Raw genomic sequence first — 22,652 nt, forward strand, 5'->3', positions numbered from 1 at the left:
ACTTCGCTATATAGACAGTGGGAAGTTGAATTTTACATTATGACGAAATATATGAAATGGTGTGAATGATATATGGTTGGATGTGAATGTGGTTAGTAAACAATTTCAGTTAAAGATTGTATGGAAAATAAAACCCTTTTGATTTCATGAAATGACGTTTGATTTCACGATATGACATTTGGCCGGGTTTGCATGGGTATGACATTTGCTTTCATGATATGACATTTGCTTTCATGATATGACATTTGCTTTATGATATGACGCTTGATTTTATGATAAGACGATTGGTTTTATTTATATGAAATTGTTTAATGATATCACATTTGGTTTCATGGTATGCGGTTTGGTTTTATGATAAGACCCTCAAAAACTGACGATAAATATTTATATCTCAACAGTGAATCCAACTGTCACTAACAACGAGGGAGAGAGGAGGGGTTCAATCCGTGTAAAACTATGAAATAAATACACCATGGTTACTCAGTTACCTTCCTCATGGCCCCTCCCAACTCTCTCATGGCCCCTCCCAACTCCATCATACCCCTCTCTCATACAAACCCTAATGATTTTGCACTGTACTTGCAACTGTTAATTCGAGTTCATATCTACTCTACAATGAAGGAATGCATGCAGGAAAAGGTTTTGCCAACAAAACTTCAATGGTTAGGTATTTATGACATATACATGCCTGGGACCATTTATTATTACAACAAGAACACAACTAGGACTACAGTGGTATCCACTAAACTATACCCACATGTCACAGCCTATACAGTATCAAGGCTGACCGTACACCAAACAATATAAAAATAGACAAACACATAAACATGCCTATTGTGAATGTCAAGAGCCATAGGACACTATCTCAATAAAGGACTAACAACAGGTCCTCAAACGAAGCTCTGAGCTCTTAAGGCCTCGCTACGTACACGCTATACAAGCATGTGGCATGCAAAAAGACCAGGATTATTTGAGAATTTTGATCTCGTTCTGGTTAAGTCTACAGTATACTTGTTAAATGGCTAAATTGTACTTTATTGCAGAGACGAGTTAAGATGCCAAGGCAGAATACAGTATATGCGATCATTCATTTCTGTTTTGCCTTGCGACGTTTCTGAAGGAAAAAATCTGTTTCTTATAGCGGCCACCTTACCCACATTTCCGACACGTCCCCCCCCCCTTCCCCAGTCACATTACGAAGTTTCAGAACATTAATCTATGAGATGAGCAAGTATGGATTTGGTTAGAAAATGTCATGGTCGCATCAATTTTCCGGGATACTTATAAGGTTCTGTGATATTACTGCATATTCATGTTTGCATATTCATACATTTATATGAATATATTACGTCTTCGGGTCCAATTGGCAAGCCGTTACACTGACATCATGTAAACTAACGTTACCGATCTGTCGATGGTATACCTAAATAAACATTAGTCACGTGGTATGGGTACGACTATTGTACAGGTACAATGCATGAAGGAAATAACAGGACAAAAGTATAGATGAACAGAGGTGAAAGGAATTGTGGGAAGTAAGCAAAAACAAATTGTGTTTGAAGTAGTGAGTGGGGCAGGCAGGTTTGGCTATTAAACCAATGGGGGAGGAGCAATGAGATTCACCACTTACCAGAATCAAGATTAATTTACCCCTTCCGCGGCATGGACCGAGACCCTATAGAGTGAAATGAAACAGGGGAATGGGAGGGGGACGTTAATACACCGATAAATAAAAGAATGACCTACACAGTAGTGTGACGTTTCACCTGCAGTTACAAACATGGATATTCCCATTTTACCATCAAAGAAGAAAGTCCAATCCTTGCAAATTTGTAACACAAGAAAGGAAAAAAACAAGCTTTTATTCAGCTCATTTTTAACAAGCATTATTAAAGTGAGTAGTGCAAGCAATTTATGGACACAATATACTCCAACTACCGCTTATAATGTACGGTACATGCACTAATGGGCCTAAAACGTCATACGTATATAGTGACTGCAATCAACGATACACCTGTACTTAGTAGATTTACTAACTTGACGGAAAGGATCGTGAGCATTTATCACACGGAAAACGTTTTGTATGTTGTTTCAAATAGATTTATATGGGTTACCTATCTTGACAACCGCCTCACTATTTTTTACCACTTCAAAAGTAGGTTATACTGGTTATAGTATTATTTGCATGTACAATTTACGACATATATATAATACGGCAACCTTTATTATATTTTACCACACGTCTTGACTTTGTTACAATGTTAAAACATGTACATTTGCAGCACTATATTATAGAATACACAGTATACGACTATATTACACCGAGTTCCCTCAAGTACATAATATTTTTGTGACAGTTCCGACAAATGCATGTCGAATCCAATCTTTCATAACCTGGTTTTTACTGTAGCTGTTGTGGATTTCCTTTCCTGTTTCATAAGTGAGTGCATCGTACAAGCAGGTTACTACGACTGAACACATACTAATTAGTAGAAGCACTAATGCAAAGTATTAACATTGTCAGTTATAAACTGTAAATCTCGTGAACAGTACCACTAATAAAAGAATAGAACAAATTCTTGGCAAATGGGGAGATGAAAAACAAAAACATGTCAGACTATTTCAATGTTCAATACCAAAGATGATTTCTTCCTAGCTGTATTACTATAGTGTATCATGTTTGGATATGATGATGCCTGTATGTGACAGTGGGGTTGTGTGGGGTTGTGTGGGGTTGTGTGGGGTAATGTGGGGTGGGGTGGGGTGGTGTGGGGTAATGTGGGGTTGTGTGGGGTGGTGTGGGTAGGTGTGGGGTGGTTTGGGGTCGTCGTGTACCTTATACACTTTATACGTTTATTAGGCCATATTGAATGATAAACGGTTACTTTATTGATTTTAGCAATAAATGATAGACAATCTTGGCACCATAACTTTCGAAGAAAAAATTGGAAATTGGGAAAGGGTGGGGAAAATAAAGGGCATGTTTCTCGAAAGCACAAATCGGCAATACAGAATCATTTAGTTATCACTGTATAAGATATGAATCCTCATGAAGCAATGAGTATGTCTGTGAAAGAAGGAAGCCAAACACCGGCATATTGATAGTAGGTCTACAGACCGCGGTGTTTACGGTTTCGTCAGTTGCAATCAGTGGTATATCTATATATTATGATCAGCTTGTTTCTGTTCCCTTTCTACACGTTTCAGCGGCATGGATGTCATAAAGAGTATGAAAGACAGATATGTACTTGACACTAGTTGCAGTACCTCTATAACACGGAATCTAGTACAGCTATACTACACTCACAGTTCGATCGATAAAAAAACTTTAATATTATATAATACAGACACCATTTTAGTGGATATCACTATTTAGAATGTGTTAGATATTAGTACCAACAAGAAAAGTTAAACAAAAGACTATGGTGTTGCAATATAATAAATGGTGTCAGATCGATTGAGATTTTGTTATGAACATCGCGGTGTCAGTGTTTAACACCGTCAACGTCATTAGGCACGGTATATCGCTGTCTTTGAATGTTCAAATTATTCCCATGTCGGTGTCTGCATCAATCAATGTGTTGTTTATATAGCCGTTGCATGCACCAGCGAATAAACTTGCATTATTTTACACACAGTTTAATATTATGACGGTGTTGACAATGAGCACCATTATTAACACCAATAACACCATTTGTTTTAACTAACCAATAGTTAACAAGGTATGAGCATGATATAGGTTTCATAAACAACACAAAACACTTGTTTTACCGCCATTTCACCATTAATCTCCATCAGAGAGTTACGTGGTAATTTATCAATGACATCAGGGTTGGTAATATCATGTGAGCGAAGATTTAAATGCCCCTTTTGGAATTGTGACAACTAATAAAATATAGCCTACTTTTGAATTATAATTAGGAGATATTGGAGGTAAACAAAAGGCGGTTGTGGGTTAGACAGTAAGAATAAATTTTCGAAGATGAAAATGAAAATTAAATATAAATATATATCATGATAAGCTTGTTTACAATTTCAGATCGATAACATAGGTGACTGGTGAAAAATTAAATAATAGCATGAATATAAACAAGATTCGGTTAATAAAGAAACGCGTGGTTGATTTATGTGATTTTCTTTCTGAGTGTTAGCAAAGAAAAGTCACAGAGAGAAGCCAATGATATGTGATACATCGCATGGAATAATGATCTATACTTTTGTAAGTGGAAGGCCCGGTAGCGGATCCGAAATGACAAGTTATTCAATTTTGAGTTTTATTCTGGAACTATGGATACGTTTATCATCGAAATACTGGAATACCACATATTCATTTGAACATAACTCACAGTTAGATGATATAGAAGTAACTGAACTGGGAACTCCAGTTCTTTGAAACAATTCGACCACTACCAATGATATAAAACCTTGACATTCACTCGGATCCGCTATTATTTACCGATTTTTTGGTAAAATTGACGCCATGATAACACATGTTCATAGTTTATTTTCTTTATGTAGTTCCCTTGTTAGAGATCCCGAAAGAATGAAATGCAAGCATGCATGTAAAATAAATTACCATTTTCCTTACATAGATTTTCCTCCGGTCACTACCGGGATCATCGGCCAACCGCGATTTTGATGTCGTTTTCATACGGTGTGGGTGTGTGTCCACCTCATCGTCAAAGTCCTAAGCATTGGAGAAAAAATGTAGATGAATAAAGAAAGATATTTGGAAATTAGATTCATAAATGGCGATTAAAAGAGCTATACAGTAAATCAAATTTTGGAAATTATTTTTGGAAAGAAAAGAAGTTGTAATATACCGAAAAATTATTTATTACAACGGGATGAATAATATTAAGGGAGATGGGACAACAACCCCCCCCCGCCCCACCCCACCCCACCCCCTCCCCCGTGACGCAAAAGTTAGATGAAACACCTTCATGAGTTGAAAACAACCACGCGTACTATCTACAAGTCATTGCACAAAGTGTGCAACACCTTTTGACACTAATATGTAACGTGATAAGACACAATTGAGGTTAACGGCATTCATCATTTTAAGGACCACCTTCAAATGATTGCTCGACCGCTTACCCCCCCCCCTCCCCTTCCCCGAACCAACCCACTGTTTTTTTTTTAATATATATGCTTAATAATTAGTTGTAAATATTTTGACATAATAATGTTTCCAGAAAACGAATTCTGTATGGATTTGGGATCTACTTGTGGAATTGTTTTTATGATTAAATGAATCGATTTTTTCTATATTCATTTTATATAAAACACCAACAAGTTTCTGTTTTCATCTATAAGGATGCATAAGATGTGGGTAATAAAATGAAGGTGCAACAGCTTTGATGTGACAAGTAAGCAATATGACATTTGTCATTCGCTCTGTGGACATATTAACACATATACAATATTGACTCCCTGGTTTGCCAAACACATCTCACTCATTATGTTAACATGTTGTGACGTACGCGAATACCTCTCTGCAGTACAAAGCGAACATCATTTCAACACGTGACACAATACCTGCATTCCAGTGTAACCTACTTATCGAAAGCATAGCATTTCGCATAGCTTCACAGTTGTTTATGCACTTACGCAACTTTATGTTTAAAATAATCCGACTATAAAAAAAATTGAGGAATCATAACCGGGAGTTGTTTTTCTCTTCATTCAATTCTGCGAATCTCGTGTGTTTTTGGTCTTGCTCCACTCGACTGGTACATGACATCGCCTTAGTATGTGTCGCAATAATAACAATATAAATCATCGCTTCACACCTGCTCATAAGGTGTTTGTGAATGTACATGTTTTTGTCATTTTTATATAAATAATCCTCTCGCACTTGACTTCACAAACCTTGACGTACCAAGCCTGAAGATATTTGTTTGTGTATGTGTGTGCATGTGTATGTGTGTTGTTTAAACTGAACTCTGTGAATTTCATACGATTCTCGTCTATGCTCATTCCATCACATCTTATAAAGAATAACTTGAGTGGAAATATTCGCCACTTATATGAAGGACACAAAACTAAATTGGTTTTATTTGCCATGAGATGTTTATTGGAATTCACAGAATTGTTTGAAAATGAATTATTTGGCTTAATGCGGCAATCATCGCCTGAGTTATGCTACAGCTTTAAGTATACTAATATCCACCGTAAATGAATTTTATATAAGTTGTAAATCCTATTATAACATTTTTGCTGATGTATCATTGAACTGTCATGCATTGCGTATGTTTGCACTGATTACTTTGCATTTGGAATTTCATCAAAAAATGCAATTCATTTTTTATTTTTTTGGATAAATGAAAAACGACACTATTTCAGCTGAATTCCGTCATGTAATTATTTACCATGCTTTGATACAAGCATTTACAAAATATCACCAAATATATAACAAATTCATATCTTTGTCGTATGAAAATGTTATGACGATGTGATATTGCCCCAAAAAATGCACACAACATTTTTCAGGAAATTTTCTTTATAAAACCAACCTCAAACCACGGGAAAATCTCGTTTTCTTTTGTTTTGTTTTGGCTTTGTAATTTCTATGGTCCATACAGAGGAAGTCATACCATGTGCGCTATTAGACTTGAACTTGATCTATTGTTCGATAAGGAGGTTCAGTCATATTCTCCGGAAACACATTCCATATAACGCTAAGTCACTCATTGCTATATATAGGCAACGGAAATGTAGCAATTGGGAACTTACCTTTAGAAACAATCCGAGCATGATATCAGCAAAATTGATTCATTCCAGGATAAACATAATCTTCTTAGATTAATGAAAACAAATAATGTATGTCCATTGTCCAACAAAGCTACCCATTAGGGGGAGAAGGAGGGGGTACTCCCCCCCCCCCCTAAAGCTCATCAACGTTAGACACTCTCTAAATTATTTTAGTAAGACTACTTTTCAATCCAATCCTACAAAAATATCTTCTAGCATTTTTGGGCATAACAAGTTATTTTAATTTTTTGTTGACTAAGATCAATGCGAAAACGGCTTTAATGTAGCCTAGACTACACTGTGCCAATGCTCGAAACCTTAATATGTATAGCTATATTAACTATATACTATATACCTAGATAAGGTGCTACATAATAGTAAAACATGTAAAACCATGTCCGTCTGAACTGAATAGTTCATACTGTACGTCACATACATAAACTCCGGCGGTGTGCTTGAAAACTGATACCAACATACCGTCATATATCGGTAATACCGGTACTTTCGGAGAATGACATTTCGCGGAATTGGTACACACGTTCCAATGAATAAACTTACAATAGTAAACATATATAGGCTCATGGATATAAAACCTAGATGACTGCCTAAGCAGGCCACATGTTTTAATTACTTATCCTTCTCTTTCTTTTTAAAAGTTTCTTTCTTTTCCCTTTGGGTGACCATAGCCTACTATAGGCCTAATACGTTACTAATTACAAACGGATAATTATTAAGTTAGTAACTTAGAGTGACTTGTTGACCAATCAAATCAAGTTGGAATAGAAAATATTGAAAAATAAAAATTTAGTCAATTAGTTAGGAATAAGTTTAAAAAATCTCGAGATATTCTCGAATGCATATTAGAATGAAACCCGTCAAGAATTTGTTAATTCAGCAGTACACACTAACTACGCCTGTTGATCTACTTTGACTGTAACAGACTATCTATTCTACGTTTGATTAAATCACCCCTATAACCGCAAGAAAAAAAATCAGAAGTTACCAAATTGAATCGAAAAGGGAATGCTACCGCGGAAGAAGGAAATGGTGGGTTGAATGTACTAAAAGATAGAGTGAAGATGACATTAAGATGGATATACTTGAAACGTAAAGTCTCCAAAAATCTTTTGTTTTTGATGTGTGGATAAACTAAGACAGGGGAGTAGAGAGGAGGGCTCAATTTTTTTTTTGGAGGAGAAAAGTATACAATAACAATAATGCGAAGTTCAATATGATCATTCAATGTGACACCAAATTTACGATCGTTCAAACATATAACTGTACCCGCCCCCCCCCCCCGCCTCCCACACACACCTCCCCTCCCTTCTCCTTAATTGCATCGGGTGGTTGACGGGGGAGTACAGTACAGCACTCTATATTACTGTAAAGTACACAGTACCGCATAGTATTGTACAGTACAGTGCAGTACAGTAAGTACAGTACTGCACTTACTGCACTGTACTGCACTACTGTACAATGTACTGTACCGTACTGTAAAGTATACTGTACAGTATATAGTAAAGTAAAGGTACTGTATTGTACAGTACAATACAGTACTATACAGGAAGTATAGTACTGCACTGTACTGTACTACACTGTACTGTACCGTACTGTAAAGTACTGTACAGTACAGTACAGTACAGTAAGTATAATACAGTACTGTACAATATAGTATAGTATAGTACAGTACTGTACTGTACAGTACTGTACAATATAGTATAGTACAGTACTGTACTGTACAGTACAGTAAGTATAATACAGTACTGTACAGTACAATACAGTACAGTACAGTAAGTATAATACAGTACTGTAAAATATAGTATAGTATAGTACAGTACTGTACTGTACAGTACAGTAAGTATAATACAGTACTGTACAGTACAATACAGTACAATACCGTGTATAGAGATGGTGTTCTCTCTATAGGTGGTGTTATTGCACTAGTACTAAACTAATATAATCATTTTGTTATTATTGACATGTACATTTTATTGTCCTTACATTTTTATTTTTATTTGACTGTTCAACGTATATATCCAATTCCATTATCGATGCAAGTTCGATCTCAGCTTGTTCACTGACTTCCATCTTTTGTTTTCACTTTCAATAAATGTTCCATTTTGCGTCACCCTGTATCTGTTAAGCCCGCTCATCTTATCATTATCAATTACAACAGTTCCAATCACTGAGTTACAAGCAGTCATTCCCCGATAACGTGGATTCAGTACCACTAAAGAGCCTGAGCAACGTCAAAACCATAGACCAGCATAAATGAGCAGCAATTTATCAAACCACACGCTTATTGAAAGACGACTTAACTACAAAACTAACAAGAATTCATACCTAACGAACCATGAAACGGCTTAAAATGTTGTTAGTGTTACTGGTATACCCACTGCACACACGCACACACACATACAGTATATGTTTATACTCGAGTGTACAGATACTGTGGAACGCTGTGAAAACCAATGAATTACAGTTTACATACAAAATCCATTTCTTTTGGTAGTGTATAGGTCTGTCTATAAATAAGATTTAGTGCTATTGTATATATACAGATGTACTGAAGTCTGTACACTTCCACGCTATGAACAGCAGTCAGCCTCGTTTGTTGTGTTATAAATATAATTCCTGTCATTTAGTTAAGGCCTAACCTGTGGTGTTAACCTATATTGTATTTCGAGATAGGTAAGAATGCTCCAGAGATTTTATAGCCATACTTTGTTCAAACCAACTGAATTTTGCTGATAAAATAGTGTGTCTAATTGATACAAGTCGGACTGCGGCGTATCGATTAACTTGGAGGCCCGCCGGGGTACTAAGGATTAGATGGGCCACTTAAAACGGTGAACAATTACGAGACAGCACAATGGATAGCACAATGAGATTCGGTTCCCCCATCTTCATAATATTGTACATGTCTTTTTAGGTTCGAGGTCACTAAGGGTCCTGTGGTCCCCCCCCCCCCCCGTCTCAGTTTCCTGGCGTAACGCCACTAATCCAGGTTAGAACACTGCAGTATCACTTCTGTGGTTAAACATCTGGCATATTTCATATACCCTGATAACACTTTCTTTTCAACAGTCTTATACGTTCATATAGCCTGCCAAAGACTATGGTCAGTTTATTAGCTTCGAACAGATTCGGTTTGTAAAGGCATATAATGCCATGTGAACATTACAAATCAATAATAATAAGTCCTAATTGAAGTGGATATTGAAACGAGCCTGAAGAGGCTTAATTGTCAAAAACAAGTGGGAACACTTATACAAAATAAATGTAATTAAAAATTGCCTCCAAATTTATAGCGTGGTGCTAAACAATATATATTTGGACAAATTTGGTTATAAGTTAGTTCTTTCCTGCCGCTCTGACCATCCATCGTTATTATTTTCAAACATTCACGAAGGTTGAACCTGATTATAATATATGTCTGAGAAGAAAATCTACTTCGAGGATGGCAGTGGAATGTCGGTTACACTTTACACAATGAGTGACCACTATTTAACAGTTTAGCAGATTTGGGAACAATATCGACTTACATTTATCGAAGACATTTTCCAAATAAGGGATAACCAGCTACTATAGAGTTTATTTGGCAATATCCTATTGCGGATACCACTACCTTTTTAGATGAAGGAAGGGTGACCAAGAGCAATCGGCTAGATTTGCTAAAGTACCATTGCAGTAACAATCGTTCATTAATCAAATTTATTGGTATATCCGGAAAAAATCATATTTTGCGCGATGGAAAAATTCATGGCAAGACTGTAATGAAGAACTTCCTGGTCGTCTCGCATTGTATGGATCTGCTAAGAACGGTGTACATTTCACTTGTCCAAAACATTACCGGTGATGTGTTCTGCTATACTTTATAATAGACAGGTGGGGTGGGGAGGGGATAGGACCGCTAAAAACGGCGGGAGTAGCACCTTATAGTTCTAGTTTTTGTACCATATGAGTGGCATGTGCACTGCGAACACGTATCTCATAGACAGAAGCTTAATCCGAGCGGCGATTGGGTAGGTGGGGTGGGGTGAGGGCGCTGATTAAAGAGCTGACTTATCATTCAATCAACCCCCCACTCACCTCTTCCCATTCCCAGTCCCGCCACAAGTATACAACCCCACACTCTCCCCTTCCCATCCCCAGTCCCGCCACAAGTATACAACCCCTCACTCACCCCTTCCCATCCCCGACACAAGTATACAACCCCCACTCACCCCTTCCCATCCCCGATACAAGTATACAACCCCCACTTACCCCCTTCCCATCCCGCCACAAGTATACAACGGAACAATATGTACACCGGAACAGCAACAAGAAAAGAGTTCCATTAGCAAAATATCTTCATGAAAAACGTTGGCCCATGAAAGTTTCCAAATTAACTCCATCCCACCCTACCCCCTCCTCTAACATAAACCGACCATCCCTCTAACTTATGTAGTATCTCATATAGATACAGGCCTACAACAAGTAATTCATGCGGTTGTAACAGACAAGCAACCTGATTAAGTTCTAACATGTACTAAATACCAACTTGTTACCAAATACTAGATACAAATGTACCTGTTACAGTTAAACGAAATACCTCGTACCCAAGCAGACTGCCTATAATCCAGCTTTTTCATTATTCCTTGGGAAAGAAATGAACAATAATTGGTCATTTCTTTGTATTCATTACATACAGTAATCAGAATCACTATATTAGTGTAAGGCCGTTGATGTCTAATATATTTATAAATGGAGGACGTGGAGGGGTGGGGGCGGGGAGGGGGTGAGGTTGTGTCAAAGCCTTATTCCAAACTGTAATAGATCGTACAATTATCATCTGAGTTACATACAGAGTTTCTCATTTACAATATTAATTCAATACGCACTATACACAACCATTGATTGATATCAGTGCGTTCCCTTATATTATTAAATGATTACGTATACATACATGCACTAACCAACTCTGTATCGCTTACACTGTAGCTATACATGAAATATTATTAAATCATTACGTATACATACATGCACTAACCAACTCTGTATCGCTTACACTGTAGCTATACATGAAATATTATTAAATCATTACGTATACATACATGCACTAACCAACTCTGTTTCCCTTATACTGTAGCTATACATGCAATGACTACATTATTCTCTCGCTGATATATAATAACTTCAGACTTTGCCACTATTTGTCCTAGTCTATATAATTAAACCAAATATGCGATTCGGTCTCCACGAGCTAAAAACTTCCACGAATAATGGAGACTATTTATTGTAAAGACACGCGGTTTTTGTTGTTGCTGATAACAAAGGCATATGGACGCATTGAAGTATTATTTCCACGTATATTACTATATAACAACATGTAATACTTAAACGTATAGAATATTGAGCTAACAAACAAAACAACGTATGCTTGTACGTATATATATAAGCATGCACGATCGTGATATGAATGTTTTTGTGTATGCTTTGAGATATCACGGGCTTAACATATAATGAATGCAGTAAACGTTAAGCAGACAATTAATTTAATTTCCTGAATTTCTGAGGCAAATTAAATATGGAAAATAGATATGGTTCGGCATACTTCTGTTGCACAGTGCTTATTGAAAACTACCGTGTGCGTTTCTATTTAATATATACGTAGATGTGTAGAACTGTTTGTTACAAGGGAGCGAGCATCCGTTCGTTAAAACCACATGTGCATTCATTGCATCATGTAAACAAGATATACAAACAGGAACATATACGTGATATACATAAGAAAAAGGTAGGTTTAAAATGGGAAATTCCCCGCCAGCTCCCTTACCTCTTTGGAGTCTAAATTGATAATTTCTAGCCAGTGACGTTGCTATAGGGTCTTGTGATTTGTGGGAGGAGGAGGGGGGGGGGTGTAGAATCATAGTATTTCAAAATGAGTCATAATTTTCCAACTGGTTGGATTCGTAAAGGAGGGGTTCCCTATCGAAATGTTCGGCAGAATAACACGAGTGGGTTGTCAAGATTCTGTACCTTAAATATGCTATATGCCGGGTATTTAGTAATGCTAAGGTGCTAAATCGAACGCCAATTGACCCCATTGAGACAATTGTAAAGATTGCCTTATTTTCAACTTTATTATGGGTTGTCTCAAAGAGTTAGAAACAAGATTTCGGTTAATTGCATGTTCGAATTTCGACAAATTGGTAATATTGTAAGCCTAAAATTAGAAATATTAGAAATAGCCTAATATTATCGACTCAGAAATTAGAATCATCCTGTCAAGAGTGCGATCAGCTTCAATCATTTTAAGAGATGTTGAATTTTCCAACTGTCATGTTTTCACTTTTTGACCACCAATTTTCCAACTACTACCAAGGGCGTAGGAACCGGGGGCTGGGGGGGGGGGGGCGCCAGCCCCCCTCCAGTGAAAAATATTGGGGGTGGAAGTATCATTCCGCCCCCCCCCCCGCTTCGCAAGTCAGAAAACCCCTTTTTAATTTCCAAATTAGAAAAAATCTCATTTGGAGCACCAAATTGCATCTAAGGCCAGGTGAAAATGCAAACTTATTTACAAAATGGAGTGGGTGTTGAAGTGTGCTATATTGCACCAAATGCATCTGAGGCCACCTGGAAATGCAAAATAAAAAAATTCCAAAGGGGAGGGGGACACCCCTCCCCTTAGACCCCTCCCCCAGGCCGGCCATCAGTCTTCAGCCCCCCCCCCCACTAAAAAGTACCTTCCTACGCCACTGACTACTACTGAAGATTCAAGCCAATTATTGGGGTGATACACCCCCCCTTCCCCGCCACCTTCTTCCCGTAGCTACGTCCACGTTATTCAAAGACAGGTGTGGGGAGGGAGGTAATTTTGGAACAGTTATCCTAGAATTATTCCGAGGCCGGTAACTCCTATTAGTCATTCTATAACCTATTCTAGCATGTATAATAGGGACGTTATTTGTTCTTCCAAGAGAGATTGGTACATCCTCGTCTTTTGGACGAAATTCCCTTTGCAGAAATGTTTCTCTCTTCTTGTATCTCCCTTCCGATAATCGCCCTAACAACGCCATGATTTCAAGGATATAGGAGAGTTTGGTTACAAATTTATTTGCCACACACAGTGACACATAGTGAGTGAGCTCTTCAATTGCCAAGCCTAAAAGCGGGCTTTATTGTTCACTTTATGCACAACATATATGCCTATATTTCATAGTTTTATGATATATGTTTACCCCTTCAAATTGTAACTTGCATGTGGTAGCATGTGTGATTTGCATATTCTTTAATCTCATCTGAAACACACAAGTAACACGCATATTTCCCTTTGCATTCCAGTTGTATGAATGTACATTGTAGATCACACCATATTTCGTGTATGAGTAATTTAATCATTGATTTCTAGTAATTTACCAGACAAACAATACACAATGGACATCCGTGTTCTATTGTAAAGGTCTGAATCACAGTTCACATTGGTATAAGTTTATGGGAATAACAACCGGAGTATAGGCCAATAGTAAACACTGTCGTGTACTCACTATAGTAATAAAAGTGTACTATAGGCTGAGTGTTATTTGTACAAGTTACTTGCAGTTATATGTATAGGACTTACTCTAATGCTATATAAGAAAGACTCTGTATGTAAGAACATGTTTGTTGAATGGTAGTCAAATAAAACTACTGTAACTTGATGCATTAGGGAGCGGAAAGTATTTCCAAAATTGTGGGAACCTTATAGCAATTCATATATTTATATAGATATATTTAATTTTTGAGAAAACTGCAAACGCAAAATGACAGTAAAAATGTGTGTACAAGTTATAAACAACTGACATTTTTAAGGGATATGTATAACAACGAATGTAATGTATCCTAGCTCTGTTTAAGCTGCATGGTTTTGCAAATATATTAAGTATTGAAGGCAACCTGTCGTGTACTATACCAGTCAGTTGCTATATGGAAACAACGTAGTTGCTATAGCAACTCCCGGGGGCTATACCATACGGAGCTATACAAATTGTGGTTTGGATTAGGACTTATCCCTGATATTGACAATTTCCTATAATTGTTAGAAATACCATAGGACAGAGTATACCGGCATGCATACTGTGTAACCATGGAAATGATCATTCCTAGTGCGGCGTGACTGAACCGCTTTCATGATATCTTATAGAATTGGACAATTTGATACTACCCACAAGATAAAGGGGCAATTTGGAGTGAAAAAAATGGTAATAATGTTAACATTTAGGTCAGAATTGAATGAACATGATACATATGAATTCGTCTCAAGTTCAGTAGCTAAAGTTCCTTGTGAGAAACAACCCATTTTCAAACGAACATATCCTGCGTGCTTCGGAGCCTAGCTTAACGTTCCAGTGTATTTTTAACTAAACTATATATACAAAGATCACAAGACTTCTAAGGTGTTAATTGTAGAATATAAGCTGGCTTGTAAAAAACTATATAGGAATTTCTAAGAACTTCCTGTATAGGGTAGCTTACAGCAAACAACATGTACACCTAACTACACATCTTTTCCATTTTGGCAGGTTCTATGATAACATAACAACGAACTAGGAAGTTTTGTTGAAGACCAATAAAATATTGTTTTGGTACACAGGATAACACGAGTACATAATGAACCATCAGATTATAGGAACGTTTGCCTGGCGGTGATCTTTCATAACCGGAAGATCATTTGTCATCGTTCACTGCGGGAGCGATGATTTAAATGATCAAATAAACGTCATCGTTGGGGTCAAAGGTCACTACATTCATTTGTAAGTTATTGCCCTGGGATGAGATCAATACGGGGGTCTCTGTACTTTGTAGCGTGTCACTCGTCCTATGCGAGTGGTTGTGGGATTACGCGTATGGCAAGCCATGTGGGACAAAAACTGCATAATATATCCGCGTATTAATTCGAATATATACGCGTTTAAATTATTAGCCAATCATATGGCTTAATTATATCCGCGTATATATTCGAATATATACACGTATTAATTCGAATATATACACGTATTAATTCGAATATATACACGTATTAATTCGAATATATACACGTATTAAATAAAATACATATGGGATTAAATCCAATATATGCACGGATTAATTAGAATATACACGAAAAAAAACATTTCCGCTCTTGCTGTGTACATATACCAACGATCAATGTTTTGGCGGGCTCGCGAGATCGCTTCAAAAAGCGAAACTTTACACATGTAGGCTACAACTGGCACATGTATATTCGAATTAATACGGCTCGGCCACATGGCTTGCCATATACGCGTATACCAGTTACAGTATAGGTGATTGCGTCAATGTCTGTACCATTCTATATACAGGTCATAAGTAACATTTGCACATAATTTGTGGGAAGGTCTTACAATCTATTCATGTATAGTGAGAGATATGTGTGGTCATGTAGAATATGCGACAATATCACTAACAAAGTACAGCAGATATTAACTATTTAACGCAATTTAATACAAGATTGTGTATCTTTCGTGTAATACTAATTTATTGTTTCATTTCCTAAATTTTTTACCACCAGTCTGTTTGGCTAGCTATAACAGCTCCCTGGTGTAAGTGATTAACCACATTTTGTTTCAGAACAGTTGAAAAGGGACTTTTTATTGAACAAGAATATCCTACTTAAATGAAACACTTAACATTTAAGCATGTGGTAATGTGTCTGTACATTTTTGAAATACGTTTGTGAACTTCTGTTTCACCACATTCTGAGAAAATTCCACATCAACGACGTTTTGCAACATGTTTGCAACCATACCTGTTTTCTAGACTATAAGTGCTTTAATTACGTTATTAAAATTCCCTCCCTATAACCAGGGAGTTGTTATGGATCCATAACAACTCCCTGCTATAACAACCAGCCACTTCCAGTATGGAAGCTACAACAGACCGTACATCATTATCCCTAATGAATTGAAATGCCTCAGACCGTTTTTGCTAAGTAGCGCTGTGGGAATTAAAGAGTCTTGTTAGCTATGCTTCCCAATCAACGACACACACTAGATTGACACATACACACAGAACAAGCTGTTGTATAGGGATTATACCGTACTACGAGGCTAATGATGAATATGGTACAGTTATCATAAACTGACGTTTATTTTCACAGTTGTCTGCGCACGGCTCTCCGTATTTATTGAACGATTTGACTGTAGGCTAGCATTATGCGTACGGATTAAACCGTAATATGGTTAGGCTGTCAACGCACGGTAAAGCGATTTATTAATGCCAGACATACCGCAGTCCTGACAATATTTGATTTCGCTAACATAATAAGGGGATCCCCGTCACGTTCGGTTTGGTGAAAGTGTTGTAGCGGAAAGTGCCCGTTTGATTGTGTGGTTTTTATAAGCAAGGAAACATGACCCCACACGGGTTAGTGGGTTACATTGCTCCCCTCCCCCTATATATATATATATATATATATGATGAAGCAACAACGAAAGTTGTTGGTTATTGTACAATTGTATGTAAAGAGGAAGTAACATTCCCTTGTACAGCTGATACAGGTCACATGTATTTCTTAAACCTTTGTTTTAAGGATCATATTACAATAATTCAATATTGAACAACGGTAATCGTGCTTTACTGCTTCCTGTTTCGACATAAATCTTAGAATTAACAATGTAATCGTTCAGAATGATTCCGGCTGAATTATGACTATTTGTACACTAGTGTGTTTTAACACCTCCGTCCAGCCCCCTTAACTCCTCTGATAGCCAGATGCGTATCCAGGGGGGGCGTTGGGGGCGCGCGCCCCCCGGGTAAGGAAAAGAGGAGAGAAAAAAAGAGAAGAAAAAGAGGGAAAAGGAGGGGGAAAAAAGAAAAGGAGGAGAGGAAAGAAGGGAGAAGAAAAAAGAGAGAAAAAGGAAAAAAGGAGGGAGTATAGCCAAGACCTCGGGAAGAGAAAGAGGAACAGTCATAGTTAAAGCGCTGATCCCTATAATATACACAGGGTAGCCAGTGACAGATCAAGGATTACGGAGGGGGTGTGCGCCTCACCCTACCCCTTACATCGACAACTCCATTTTTGACGTTTCCATTTTCCTCTTTCACTAATGTATCTATATAAACACTATATATGGTCTATCATAACGCGTGTGTGTGTATGGACGCCTTAAACAATTGTGCTATATGGAACCAACTGTGGCTGGTCTTGAACTCGACCGAGTCGTCGGGGTACATGACGCATTTCGGGAAGGGGCGACCGCCCCCCCCCCCCGAGCAAATTTTCTTTATGACATCGCTAGTAATTTCAAAATAGACAATGCTTAGATGCAACTTACAAGGCCTGGGAAGTGTCATTTCCAGCGATCTGGGAGGCATTTTCGGCCAACATTTTTCTTGTACGCTTCGCGCCAACTCATGGTGGCGCTTCGCTTAGATAGTTTGCCTACAGGCTTCGCCCCTCCCTTGGCAATTACTCGCTACACGCCTGTTCGAATTTGTAAAGCAAAGAGCAGATATAACATCATATCAGTGAGCATTGAAATGCATGTTCCACGATGAACAGCCTCAAAAACTGTCTATGTGTGTAGTTAAAGGCGTAGGAGCCCAATTGGATTTGGGGGCTGTAATGACTTCCCCGAAAAAAAAGCCAAAATTTTTCAAAATATATCAAAACTCTCTTTTACAGTAGTAATGTCGGCCAAGCTTACAACTTTATTTTAATTACCAAGGAGATAATTTTTAAGCTATTCATTGCTATTTATTTTTCTTTCAGTATAGGTGCCCGAAAAAAGATGGGAAAACTTTGGTTGCGGGTGGGGGGAGGGGGCTGCAGCCACCGCCTCCTACGGGACCTACGCCTATGTGTGTAGTATTCGGTTTCGATATACCTCATATCGGAAATATCTGCTATTTTTCGTTTCCTTCAACCAAGTTTTATAATAGCCATTATAAGAGGTTGCAATATTTCTACACCAATAAATTAACTGTGTATGAATTTTCCAAAATTTCCTCACCAACATTCTTCTTCATACTTTCCTCTACTCGTGCAATTTTGACCTGTCTGTTAGGGGTTCAAGGAGGTTTTTCTATATTGCTTGTCCATAGATTGAATTTTGTGCAACATTATGGGTATGTTTTCAAGTGATTTTATTCACGAGAAATGGGAATTTTCAAATTCTCAACAAATAATGGGCTTAAAACCTTGAAAAGTGGGGCTGACGGATATTGTGGGCCGTGACGTAGAATCACCTACAAAAGCAATGATCCATAGGACATGCAATGAGGTCGAACATGATGTGTGACTGGTGACAATCTTCAAAAAGGTTATGGATGGAAAAAAATTTTGGGAAATACTTGGTTGTCAGGCAAAAGTCTACATCTGGTTGGTCATTTTCAAGCCCGAGAAGTGCTATTTCCGGTGATCTGGGGGGTATCAAAACCAGAAATTTTCTTGTACGCTGCGCGCCAACCGATGGTGGCGCTCCGCTTAGATAGTAATTCGCGCCCCCCGGGTTAGAAAATCCTGGATACGCGCCTGATAGCCCCCCTCCCCCCTCCTAACCCCTTCCCCAATCCCTCAACTTTAGTCCCTCTGCTCTATACTATGATTATGGTTTATTTAGACGTAAAGGTTAATGAAAAGAGTTTCAAATTTGGAAGAAAACTAAAATGCAATAAATTAGCCCACTGCATCGATTGATTAGCACTTTCATGGTATGAGTCTTCGCTGTTATAATCACTTTCTGGGAGTTGAAGCCCGGGGAACTGTTTCATAACGGAACACATGTGCATGTCACGCAATGTAGATAAGGTTTCAATACAAATTGGTGCCAACATGTCGCGCATTACGGTGAGAAAACCACACGATACATTAATGTTCCAACTATAATGTGCTTATGAAAGAATCTACCGTGTAACACAAATAGATGGCATTAATATGTATGTCCACAAGTATATGAGAGCATGTGGTAGTTTCGTAACTCGAGCTAACACACAAAAGATATTTCTCTCTCCTCCTTCTTCTTACGGTTTTTGTATACAGACTGTTTACATTCTGGGGACCATCCTATTTTATGTACAGTACCACATACATGAAATAATCCCCACCACCCCCTCCTCCCCCACAAGGTTCACTAAAGGGTCATAATTATTTCCGGATATGCTAGAAAGTGACATAATGGTCACGCATATCAAAACTTCAACAAATATTTTACTGTCAGAGCACGTGTTCTTCTCGTAGATATTTGATGATATTATTGAACTCCCCCTCCCCCCCCCCCTAGCCTCTATGGATGTGGGAATAATTTCAGAACCAGAAACCAACAGGAACGTACTTATGAAAACCTTTATCAAGTTATATAGCAGTTTAACTACTGATGACCTTTAAGACGACGAAGAATGTCAAGGTGACATTCTTAATCTATCGATTGGATATGCATCTTGATTTCTCTCAGATCAATATTTAAACCTCTTAAATATAATTCTGTTAAATCGTATTTTATTGTAATTGTGATGAAGGGAATGCTATATCAAATCCTTTGTGATATAGGTCTAGTTCAATAAGGTGTATAGGCTTATCTGGTGCTACTTGAAAGGTACAATTGGTTTAACCGTGGTATTTCCTTCTACATTGTGCAGCCTATAACGACCATTATACTACAATATCCAAGACACAGCTATAACTAGGCTATGAAGGCTATATATGGCTAAGACCATTTCGCCAGAGGCCACATAAATATGACAGTGAAGGTAAGCCCTCTTGTCAGGTGTAGGATATAGCTGGTTCATCTCTTCCTGATGGTGTGTCATATATATTCTGTGGTAGGCTGTTAATTACAGTCAAGTGATCATTAACACCTTGTTGGCTTCATGCCTCATTTCTATGACTGGCTTATCACATCCGGGATATCATGCAGAGTGATACGGAAGCGTTTACTTATTAGAGAATGCTCCAAGAGACGGATGCTGTTTAGTCCCCCACCCCCCCCACCCGCCCCCCCAAAGAAAAGAAAGAAAGAACACACAATCTAATCAGGGACCTCGGGAACGAAATCGGGGACAATTATATTGCCCCTGCCCCAACCCCACCTTTTTTTTAAGTATTCGTTTTACGTTCATACTCTATGAAATGAGAATACATTATTTCTCATCCTATAGTTTCCCGGTCGCCGTTAAGTGACCTGGGCTCGTGAGTTGCAGACCGCCCCCCCCCCCTCCTCCCTTACCCTCGGTATGCCTAAATATAATAAATATTTTTCGTTAAGCTTTGCATATGGATACAGAGAAGAAACATCATAGGCCTATAGAACAACTTTAAAGGAGCAGTCCCTAGAGGTTAATTTACTTTTGCCTTGCTGAATGGGTATACATGCCGATCAACTAAGAGATAAATAGCACAACTTCTTCACACTGTTATGATTGAGGATGCGGACAGCTGGAATACGTTAATTAAATGATCATGAGAGCCATCAGTAATTACTGCTCATTAATAATTTGGTAACATCACTGACATACGATAATCTGGCCATCGAAGAACAATCAACCGAGGACATAAATTGATTTACTTTTTCTTTCTGATAGATAATTAAGAATTTAAGATTAATGTTTATTTATGGATTAATTAAAGGTGCACTGTACTTCCACACAACTAATTCTTCATGTCATGTTCTTATTGTAACTGCTTAATTTTCCTTCGATGCCAAAATTTATTCATAGTAGGCCTATATTTAAGTCCCCACAGTTTTCTTGGAGTGGAAAATTAGGATTTGAACGTTTGGCTGCTTGGCGTGGATATGTCCATGGGGTATGTAAACCGTGGAAACGGTAGCGTCAACCCTGATTAAGTAAAACATGGTTCCAATTGTAATCCGTTCTCATCCAAAAGGCTCATCCCGATACAATATAAACCTATACACTGGTCTGTCACCCATTTATCACTCCCACAATACAAGACACCGTCCCGCCTTTATTTATTATCTCTGAAAAGAAAGAATATTGACCGCGGTGGATTTCAATTGCATAAAGGCCCTTGGGCAAACCCTGGTTATCATCACGACGCTCGCCATGGGTTGTATTTGAGTAGAATAGCCGTTGCTGTTACTGCTGTAACATGATTAAGATACACAAGCCTATGTTAATTGTACACGTTTGTTGATTGTTAACATGACATTGTTCACAACTGACATTTTACATCTAAACGGGGTTATTATTTAACCAGGAACTACGACTAAAAGAAAACGTCATAATGTCATGATATTGTTACGGCAAAACCATTGAAACAAACATGTCGAATAACAGAACATCATTTATTTAATGAGAGAATATGGGGGGTAAGCTTGGGGATTAGCTTATCATAATCATAAGATATATTTCCTCAACCCTGGTTAACATATCCCACGTTTTGAAATAGCAGATAAACATCTTATATGACTCAACTTGGCGGTCATGTTGCTCATATTTTGATCGAATTCACACAGCTGGACGATACAAATTCGCTCGCAGGTATTCCGGGCCTACAATTTGACAGGAAAATTGAGAGACTCGCTCCACAAAGGGGTAACCTGCATGCTATGCGCAATAGGAGCCACAGCGGCAGTCCATATCATTCGTGCACCAAGTCCAATGCAGCCGTACTGTTGTGTGTTTACTTCTCGCGTATGGATTGTAACCTTTGACCTTTGGTTGTTATCATTTCTCAATAATTCCTTTTAAATGTAAAATTAGCTAGGAATGTGAGAATTGAAATACACTGAAGTATATTGTGTACGGTCACGTTTATTCAAGACGTTTACTGTATAGGTGTAGTCGTTCTCGTTAAGATCTGACCTTTGTTCCTCTTTTAGAGGAAGTTCTGGTCTATGCAATAAAAAGTTGTGTTCGGAATTAAGAATATTGGTAACTTCGCTGCTAACTTCGTTTTG

At 37.9% G+C, this 22,652-nt stretch overlaps 1 protein-coding gene across 9 annotated transcripts in view; it reads right to left on the reverse strand.

The window, feature by feature from the left end:
- The window catches only part of LOC139974207 (ectonucleotide pyrophosphatase/phosphodiesterase family member 3-like), a 62,613-nt gene that overhangs the window by 30,460 nt on the left and 9,501 nt on the right, over positions 1-22,652 (reverse strand). For 3 of the 9 annotated variants that reach the window (XM_071981194.1, XM_071981196.1, XM_071981190.1), the window contains exons 2-3: positions 4,589-4,687; positions 1,631-1,675 (exon numbers count right to left, since the gene is read on the reverse strand). In XM_071981194.1, coding sequence (XP_071837295.1) covers positions 1,631-1,675; positions 4,589-4,687 — 144 coding nt within the window. Of the gene's footprint in view, positions 1-1,630; positions 1,676-4,576; positions 4,688-22,652 lie in introns of all 9 variants that reach the window. The other 6 variants (XM_071981195.1, XM_071981197.1, XM_071981192.1 and 3 more) reach the window with 3 other exon arrangements.

The sequence above is a fragment of the Apostichopus japonicus genome, chromosome 9, assembly GCF_037975245.1.
Source record: "Apostichopus japonicus isolate 1M-3 chromosome 9, ASM3797524v1, whole genome shotgun sequence".
Lineage (NCBI taxonomy): Eukaryota > Metazoa > Echinodermata > Holothuroidea > Aspidochirotida > Stichopodidae > Apostichopus > Apostichopus japonicus.